The following is a 9,543-nucleotide window of genomic DNA, read 5'->3' on the forward strand; positions in this document are numbered from 1 at the left end:
GCACAGCGACTCGGGAAGTAGGACATCCTGTGGAGAGCCCAGGACCCGGGAGACGCCCTGGGAGGAGGCGGCAGGGATGGGGGCGATGGGGGTCAGAGCGGTCTAGGGGTGACCAAGGTGGGGCGCGGAGCCTCAGGCTGGAGGCTCAGTCTCTGTGCCCCGTGCAGCCCGGCCTCAGCCTGGAGCTCCAGCTCCCCGAATGCACCTTACCTGGGTTCCGCCCGGTCCCTGAGCCCCCGCAGAATGGCTGATGGAGGAAGCCCCTTTCTAGGTCGGAGGGACTTTGTCTACCCTTCCTCAACCCGAGGTAAGGACCCAGCCCTGCTCTGTTTCTCACGGAGATGCCCACCCAGCAGGCATGCTGGTGCCCCAGGGGTGACAGGTCACAGAGCCCCTTGCTTCTGCCAGTGCCTGCCCTAGGTGGGGGTGCAGCCCCATTCCAACCCCATCCGCCGGGTTGGCCTCCCCAAGCTGAGGTTGTGCTTCTCCACAGACCCTAGTGCCTCTGACGGAGGGATCAGCCCAGCCAGGAGGGAAGAGAAGAAGGTAAGGAGGGGACCAGGGTGTGGGGCACCTGGAGTGGTCCCAAGGCTACCATCCTGGATCTGCCACCCACCCAACTGAGGTAGCCCACTCTGTCCTCTCCCCTGCCTAGAGGAAGGCCGCCAGGCTCAAGTTTGACTTCCAGGCGCAGTCCCCCAAGTAAGTGCCCTCCTCCCCCTCCGATTCCACCCAAGGCAGTCTCTGCCATCCCAGAGCGGGATGGGGAGGGGGACTGGGCTGCAGTGGGCATCCCCAAGCGGTGAGAGGAATAAGGTGTACTGGGGAGGGTCTGAAGGGAAGGAGGCTTGGGAGGGCCTCAGCTTACCATGCGGTCCTCACCTGCAGGGAGCTGACTCTGCAGAAGGGTGACATTGTCTACATCCACAAGGAGGTGGACAAGAACTGGCTGGAGGGAGAGCACCATGGCCGCCTAGGCATCTTCCCTGCTAATTATGTGGAGGTGAGCAGGAGGGACAAGAGCAAGCAGGGGTTGGGAGAGACTTAGTGCAAACCTTGGGTTTCCTAAGGCAAAAAACTGTGAGGGGCTGGGCCATGTCTCAGGATTGTCCTTGGCCCCCACAGGGCCTGGCCCAATGCTCTGCATGACCCCAGGAAATGTTTGCTAAATGAGGGTGGAGCCCAGCCAAGGGGAGGACCCAGCAGCCAGCTCCTCAACCCTCCGTGTCCCAGACTTTCACCATTCAGATCCATCTTTCTAAAGCTATCTTTGGGAATCATCCTAATGGCAACTAGCAAGAGTGGGAAGTATGCAACAGTTTATAAATCACATATACACACATAACCTCTTTCAGGTGTATTACTGCCCTGGTTCCTCTCACTGCCCAGAGAGTGAAAGTTTATCTCTGTTTTACAGATGGAGATGCCAAGGTTCAGTGACAAGTTATTAGGTAAAAGATCTAGAATCTGAATCCAGGTCTTTTGATTCCAGAGGCAGGTTCTGGGCTTGACAGATAAAGGGCAATAGGTGACTTTTAAGATATGTCAAGTTATCCAAATTACTGGCATAAAGATGTCCATTATAGTCTCTTACTATCGTTTTAATGTCAGTAAAATATGTAGTGATGTCTTCTCTTTCTTTCGTTTTTTTTGTTTTGTTTTGTTTTGTTTTTTTTGAGAGATGGAGTCTTGCTCTCGCCCAGGCTAGAGTGCAGTGGTGGGATCTTGGTGCACTGCAACCTCCACCTCCCCGGTTCGAGTGATTCTCCTGCCTCAGCTTCCCAAGTAGCTGGGACTACAGGCGTGCACCACCATGCCCAGATAATTTTTTTAATTTTTTTTTTAGTAGAGACGAGGTTTCACTATATGTTGGCCAGGCTGGTCTCGAACTCCTGACGTCAGGTGTTCCACCCACCTCAGCCTCCCAAAGTGCTGGGATTACAGGCATGAGCCACCGCGCCTGGCCGATATGTTCTCTTTCATTCCTGATGTTGGCAATTTGTGTCTTCTCTTATTCTGGCTAGAGCTTTATTAATTTACTTGATCTATGGATTTTATTGATGTTTTTGTCTCGTTTTTGTTTTCAATTTCATTGATTTCTGCTTCTTTATTATTTTCTTATTTTTGCTTGCTTTAGGTTTAATTTGTTCTTTTTCTAAGTTTCTTAGGGTAAAAGTTTAGACTATTCATTTGAAACTTATTTCTCCCTAATGTAAGAATGTCAATGCTGTACATTTCCCTCAGAATGCTGCTTTAGCTGCATCTCACACATGTTAATTTTTCGTCAACTCTGACTGTTTTCTCATCTCCTTCGTGACTTCCTCTTTGACCCATGGGTTGGGTTGTTGTTTAATTCAGGCTCTTGATTTGATAGATATCATTAGGCCTCCCTTGCCTGCCCAATAATCCACTTGGTCTTGAAATTTCATGAAGTATATACAGTATTTCACTCCACCAGTCATTTCTGTCCTTGTGTGAAATAGTTGATTGGCTGCTTGATTTTTATGGGCAGAGTGAAGCAAAGAGGACATGAGGATTCTGGGCTCCTGCTGGGGTAGATGGGGAGGAGGAACCAAGACACTGGAACCCAGGGACACCCGGTTCTCGGCAGTGAGAAGAGGGTGAATCCTCAGTTTTGGAACAGTTCCCCAAGTTCTCCCTGCTGCTTGGAATGCCTCATTTTCTTCTGTGGTCCAACTTAAGCTCTCTAATCGGGCTGGCTTCCATCTTTTCTCTTGGCATTTTTCATTTCAGTAATGCCCACTCCACATACCCCTATGGAAAATTTTTTTTCCAGGGAGCCTTCCCAGACTCCTCCCCATCCTCCAGCTGCCCTTGGCTGTGCCCACCCCGGCTGCCCTCAGGACTTGTTTCTGGTGTTTATATCTTTTCTCTGCCTAGGGGCAGGCCCACCTTCTCTTTGTTGTCTCACAGGAACCCCCAGTCTGTGCTATGTTGATGCCCAGGCCAAATCTTTCGCATGACCTTTCTTCATGCAGGTGCTGCCTGCAGATGAGATCCCCAAGCCCATCAAGCCCCCGACCTACCAGGTGCTGGAGTATGGAGAGGCTGTGGCCCAGTACACCTTTAAGGGGGACCTGGAGGTGGAGCTGTCCTTCCGCAAGGTGGGCCAGGCAGGAGATGGTGGGGTGGGTCCGGGCAGGTGAAGATGTAGATAAATATGTGCTCTAAAAACACTTTTTTTTGTCTTTTTGAGACAGAGTCTCGCTCTATCGCCAGGCTGGAGTGCAGTGGTGCCATCTCGGCTCACTGCAACCTCCGCCTCCCGGGTTCAAGCAATTCTCCCACCTCAGCCTCCAGAGTAGCTGGGACTACAGGCGCCCGCCACCACGCCTGGCTAATTTTTGTATTTTCAGTAGAGATGGGGTTTCACCATGTTGGCCAGGATGGTCTCAATCTCTTGACCTCATAATTCACCCACCTTGGCCTCCTAAAGTGTTGGGACCGCATCTGGCCTAAAAACACTTTTTAAAAAAAGAGTCCGATGTACCTAGCTTCACCCAGGATTTCGAAATTTTCCCCAGTCTCTTTCATTATGCTTCCTTTAGTGTAGTCTTTTTTTTCCTTCTTCTGCATTTTTTTTGAGACAGAGTCTCACTGTGTTGCCCGGGCTGGCCTTGAACTCCTGGGCTCAGGCGATCCTCCCGCCCCTGCCCCTATCCCAGCCTCCCAAGTAATTTTGGTCCATTTTAAAAAGATCATTGTAAACTTCTAGAGTTATATATATTTTCAAATGCAGGTTGCAGGGGATCATACTCAGCATTTTTATTTTTATTTTTATTTTTTATTTTTTATTTTTTTTGAGACGGAGTCTCGCTCTGTCACCCGGGCTGGAGTGCAGTGGCCGGATCTCAGCTCGCTGCAAGCTCCGCCTCCCGGGTTCACGCCATTCTCCTGCCTCAGTCTCCCGGGTAGCTGGGACTACAGGCGCCGCTACCTCGCCCAGCTAGTTTTTTGTATTTTTTAGTAGAGATGGGGTTTCACCGTGTTAGCCAGGATGGTCTTGATCTCCTGACCTCGTGATCCGCCCGTCTCGGCCTCCCAAAGTGCTGGGATTACAGGCTTGAGCCACCGCGCCCGGCCAGCATTTTTAAAGGTATAGACAGAAACGTTAGCGTGCGTCGCGGGCAGAAAGAGCACTTTATCCTACTGTAAGCAGTTCTGTGTACACACATATGCATGTATTCTGGGCTGTTATTAAAATGTTTTTAACTGTGGAGTGCGGTGAAACAAGTTTGAAAAACGCTGTTCTGGAAAGCAGAGAAGTGGTCTGCCTTTGATTGATTTGGGGAGCAGCGACTATGCTTCCAAAATCAGCCAAAGACAGACCATAGTGAATGCTACCCAGAAGAGCTGGCCCCAGGGACAGAGGGGGAAGAAGGTGGCTGGATGGAGAGAGGTGGGGCCAGGAGAGAGCAGGGGAAGGCAAGGGCTGGAGGCCACCCTCCCAGGGAGTGGTTCTACCTAATGTCAGCCAGCCTGTGGCCTTGAGGACTCCCTGCCTGTCCTGGGGAGTGTGTTTTTGACACACCTATGACAGGGTCCCCCAGCGTGAGGCAGGAACAGGACCCAGGCAGGGCAGGAGTGGTAGCACCTGTCCCGTGTGCCTAAGGAGTGGACTGTTGATCTCGTTCACACCTCATAGTGACAGTATGGTTATTTTCACTTAATGGAGGAAAAAACAAGGCTCAGAGAGAGAGAGCAGCCTGCCTGAGGCCACACAGCTTGACCTGGCGGAGCTGGGTTTGGATCTGCATTATTAACCACGGGCTCACCTGTGATTGGAGCTCTGGGGAGGGACCTTGCTATGCATCCCAGATAAGGCACCCGTGGGTACATGGCACCAGGAAAGCCCCACAGACACTGACTTTCCCCCCTCAGGGAGAGCACATCTGCCTGATCCGCAAGGTGAATGAGAACTGGTACGAGGGGCGCATCACGGGCACGGGGCGCCAAGGCATATTCCCCGCCAGCTACGTGCAGGTGTCTCGTGAACCCCGGCTCCGGCTCTGTGACGACGGCCCCCAGCTCCCTGCATCTCCCCGCCTGACCACTGCCGCCCGTTCAGCCCATCACCCCAGCTCCCCCTCAGCCCTGCGCAGCCCAGCTGACCCCACTGACTGGGGAGGGCAGACCTCCCCCCGCCGCACTGGCTTATCCTTCTCCACCCAGGAGCCTAGACCCCAGACCCAGGTGAGGTAGCCTGCCTCCACCAGAGAGCCCACCTCCCCACCCCCCATCCCCCACCCCCGTGACTTGTCCACACTTGGGAATCCGTCCCAGACAGCCCTGGGACAGACAAGTGGGGTGACAGGGCAGAAGCTAGTATGGCAGCCCCACCCTGGCCTGGGGAACCTCAGCCTACCGAGCTCTAGCCCAGGGAGCTCTAGATGGAATCCCAAAGCCAGCCCAGGCTCCTCGGTGTTCTTGGTTCATCCGTCATCTTCCTGCCTCTGACATCCCTTTCCTCCTGTCAATCCTCAGAATCTTGGCACCCCTGGTCCAGCTCTGTCCCACCCTCGAGGTCCCAGCCATCCCCTGGACCTGGGGACATCTTCTCCTAACGCCTCTCAGATACACTGGACCCCGTGAGTACCATCTGAGGGCTTGATCAGACATGGGGAGGGGTCACTGGCAGGCAGTGCCCCATATTCCACCTTCCCCCAAGTCCCCAGCTGTGGATTTGGGAAACTTGTACCAGGTAGCCCTTGTCCTCGAAGAGCTTATGGTGATTTGGTGCAGGGAGGAGGCGCTGGTCTGTGATGTTCCCAATCCCTCCTGGCAGCTACGTGGTCTTGTAACCTTGGTCTCCTCATTGGGTTTCTAGCCCTGAGGTCAGTGCATGTATAATTGAAGTGTGGAACCGGTAGAATGGACAGGAAGGCACCAGGTGCTCAGAGGAGGCGAGGGTTCAGTGGCTTAGGGCCCAGAGGGCAGAAGGCAGGCCTGGGAAAGACTGCACTGAGCACAGGCAGAGTTGCTCCGAGGAGCTGGGGCAGGGGCTAGTGAGAGCGTGAAGGGACCCTGGGACATTCACAGGAAGTGGCAACACTTGGGTTAGAACCTCTGGGCCCGTTCTCCGGTTGCCATGATGATGCTTCTTGTAGGTACCGGGCGATGTACCAGTACAGGCCCCAGAACGAAGACGAGCTGGAGCTGCGCGAGGGGGACAGGGTGGATGTCATGCAGCAGTGTGACGATGGCTGGTTTGTGGGTACGTGGGCAGGCCGGGAGGAGGCATCTCAGGGCCCCAGGGGATGTGGGGAGGCTGCTGCCTGCCAGTGCTACTTCAGCAAAGATTCATGGCCGACCACCCTCCACTCAGCTTCCGACCGGGCTACTGGGGAGGGCCTGGCACCCGATGCTTCCCCAAAGCCAGCACTTCTGTTGGCTGCCTTCCTTCATGCCCTGAAGAGGCCGAGGCCCAGGAGGAAACTGGCACCAGTCCAGGGTCACCGATGGAATCACTGGGGACCCAGGCCAGGGTTCCCGACCTCCAGAGCCCTGCCCCTTCCTCCTGCACACCCCTGCCTCTGGAGCAGCCCTCGGGGAAAGGACCTGGTGGAAAGGACCAGGACTGACACTGTGTATCCTCCAACCCCTAGCTGGCTCCTCCAGCCTGGGAGGAAAAGGGAGTGGAGCAAGGTCCCAGCCCCTCAGGGCTGGCCCAAGGGCAGCTCTGACCAAGGACAAATGCAGGAAGCCTCAGGTTGGCCTCGGTCTGAATCAAGGTGACGAACCTACCAGGCTTCACATGGCCTCTTTCCCCAGAGTGGGCTGGCCCTGTGCAGGTCTCATCTTCAGAGGATGGGCCGTCCCCAGAGAGAAGAGAGTGGCCAGAAGCCCCCTGCCCCTCCCCAAGCAGGTTTTGAGGCCTGAGGGGTTGGGGGGCTGCTGGGGCAGCCCCTTAACCTGGCAGCCTACCCTTCCTGATCTGATCCCTGTACAGCTGCCAGCCAGTCTCCTGACCCACCCAAGACCTTAAGCACTACCCTGTGAATGGCCCCTACCTTCTGGTGGGGGAGGGAGGCGGTGCTTAGAGATGTATTCAAATTTACTCGATATACTTTTGCTTTGGAATTTTTTTTACAACTACTAATGAAGTTTTGCAAATCTATGCAGACAAGAAGAAAAAGTACCACTTTTGTGTTATGAGCCACAAGTGCTTTGAGAGGAATGGGTGAGACCTGTGCCTTCTCTGGTATGGCAGCCACCAGCTGCATGCAGCTGTTGAAATGTAGCTCAAATGAAATAAACTAAAAATCCAGTTCCTCAGTTGCATGGGCCAATCTCAAGTGCCCAACAGCCACACGTGGCTAGTGGTGACGATTTTAGTTAGCACAGGTCAGGGAAGGCTTCCTAAAGGAAATGAGGGAGCTGGGCCTGGAAGGGCAGGGGAAGGATTTTGGGAGGCCGAGAGGAAAGGGAGGTACTCAGGGCAGAGGATGAGGGTGGGGGTGGGACGAGCATGGGCTGCCCCCAAGGAAGTCAGGGTGCCAGCCTGGAAGGGGAGGCTCAGGATCATCCATTCACCCAAGGTCAGGAGTGACGTTCATTTGAGTTTATATTCCTATTTTTCTATATATAGGAATATAATATTTATTACATTTCTGTATTTCTATATTTCTCCATTCCCTCTTCCTCCCAGGCTGGAAGAACCAGCTGGGGGGTGTGGGGATACACAGGTGTGAGCTCTGGGCCTTTCCACCAGGAACTCTCCCCAAGTGCTGCTCCAGAGGCAGGGGTGTGCAGGGGAAAGGTGCAGGGCTCCGAAGGTCGGCAACCCTGGCCTGGGTCCACAGTGACTCCATCGGTGACCCTGGGCTGGTGCCAGTTTCCTCCAGGGCGTCACTCTCTTAAGGGCATGAAGGAAGGCAGCCAACAGAAGTGCTGGCTTTGGGGAAGCATCGGGTGCCAGGCCCCCCAGATGCTTTGCCCGCTGGGGTTCCCCCTCCTCCTCTTCAAGACACGAGTTTCTGTGGGGCTGTAGACCAGAGGCCTGGATCTGTGTCCCAAGCTTGCTCCTAAGCATCGGGATACTCTCAGGCAATTCATTCAGCCTTCTCTTAGGCCTTCCCACCCATCTCTAAGTGAGGGTGCCGTATTAGACCAGGGACGTTTCTCCCGATTTCAGTTCTGTGATTCCTCCTCCTGCGTCCCCACTTTGCGGAGGAGGTGGGGAGTGACTGCGCGCTGTGTACAGTGTGATGCGCCTTTGTTGATTGCTCGGATTCTTTGGTTGTTGAGTGTGGGAAGTGTAGCTTTGCCCATCTAAGCTTCTGCCGCTAGGGGGCAGGAAGGAGGAGAGCAAATCCAACTCCCTCCCTGGGCTCCCCTACAGAACTCCCCTACAGTTCTGGGCACTGCCGGCAGGGGGCAGGCCCTCACCCTTGCATCCCTGTTGAAGAAGGGAGTGGGGAACGCTCTTCCTGCCTTTCCTCTTTCAGGTGTCTCCCGGAGGACCCAGAAATTCGGAACATTCCCTGGAAATTACGTTGCCCCGGTGTGAGTGGTCCCCATGGCAACTTGGAGCCAGCCAGGATCGGGTGGGGAGCCGTGGCGCTCGTGGGAGGGACATGACCCCTGCCCACATCCTCCTTCCCCAGGACCTGAGCTCCCGGCATCTGCAGACGACCCCCGCAGCCTTTCCCTCGGAGCCCCCTCGAAGCCCCCTGGACTGATTCCCACCCACGACTCACAGACATTCCTCCCACAGCCCTTTCATTTCCTCCCCACCCCACTCCCCAAATACAGAGGTCTGCTTTGAAGTGGAGACCATTTCCAGGCCTTATTGAGACCAGACCCCAAGTCCCCCACCCCCATCCTGCTCCAGCGTTTCCTCTAACAGGGACCAGCGCTCTGCTTTGCCCCCAGGGGGTTCCTCTAACCAGGACCAGCTTCCTAGCCTCCTAGAGACCAAAGGCTGCCCCCGCCTGCCGGGGTTCCTCCCACCACCCCAGCTTGCCGGCTGCCCACTTTGCCTTCTGGCCTCCAGCTGGGCGTGGGGGGCGGAGCAAGGCGGGGGACAGCAGCACCTTCTTAGCGATCCAGGCCTGGCAAGAGCTCTGGCCCCAAGGCTACCTCTTCCCAGGGGCTGCCAAGTCCTGGGCCTGGCCCTGGAATATCACCCCGCACTGTGGGGCCGGGCACCACGAGCCTGGCTCAAATGTTCCCCAGGGAGACTGCTGTGTGCTGCCCACCTGCCTGCTGGCTCTCCCCCAGCCCCACGTCCCCTCTGGAAGAGAATGTAAAATAAACCTGGACACAAGGGACTTTGTCTCTGAGGCCTTTTCCTTGGGGTAGGAGATGCCTTCTCCTGTCTGGGAAGATGGGAATTCCTTCTGCTGGGGGCTGTTCTGGGAGACAGGTGGGACAGGTGTGTGTGTAAGGGGAGGATGGAAAAACACCGTTATTACCTCCAAAGATCTCTGCCCTTGGGTGTCAGGCAGGCTGGGATAGCCCCCACGATTGGGCAGCTGTGTGGCAAGAAGTGCTGGGAGAATGAACAGTGCCAGGCCCTGG

The 9,543-nt window shown here is 55.2% G+C and overlaps 1 protein-coding gene across 1 annotated transcript in view; it reads left to right on the forward strand.

Moving 5' to 3' along the window:
* SORBS3 (sorbin and SH3 domain containing 3) overlaps window positions 1-9,293 on the forward strand; it is a 30,567-nt gene extending 21,274 nt beyond the window's left edge. The window contains exons 14-22 of the mRNA XM_011939835.1: window positions 150-307; window positions 494-546; window positions 656-702; window positions 889-1,003; window positions 3,000-3,125; window positions 4,903-5,214; window positions 5,506-5,609; window positions 6,129-6,235; window positions 8,469-9,293. Coding sequence (XP_011795225.1) covers window positions 150-307; window positions 494-546; window positions 656-702; window positions 889-1,003; window positions 3,000-3,125; window positions 4,903-5,214; window positions 5,506-5,609; window positions 6,129-6,235; window positions 8,469-8,530 — 1,084 coding nt within the window. The 3' untranslated portion in view covers window positions 8,531-9,293. The remainder of the gene's footprint in view (window positions 1-149; window positions 308-493; window positions 547-655; window positions 703-888; window positions 1,004-2,999; window positions 3,126-4,902; window positions 5,215-5,505; window positions 5,610-6,128; window positions 6,236-8,468) is intronic.
* The last annotated feature ends 250 nt before the right edge of the window (window positions 9,294-9,543 follow it).

Source organism: Colobus angolensis, unplaced genomic scaffold (assembly GCF_000951035.1).
Source record: "Colobus angolensis palliatus isolate OR3802 unplaced genomic scaffold, Cang.pa_1.0 Scaffold184, whole genome shotgun sequence".
NCBI classification, from domain to species: domain Eukaryota; kingdom Metazoa; phylum Chordata; class Mammalia; order Primates; family Cercopithecidae; genus Colobus; species Colobus angolensis.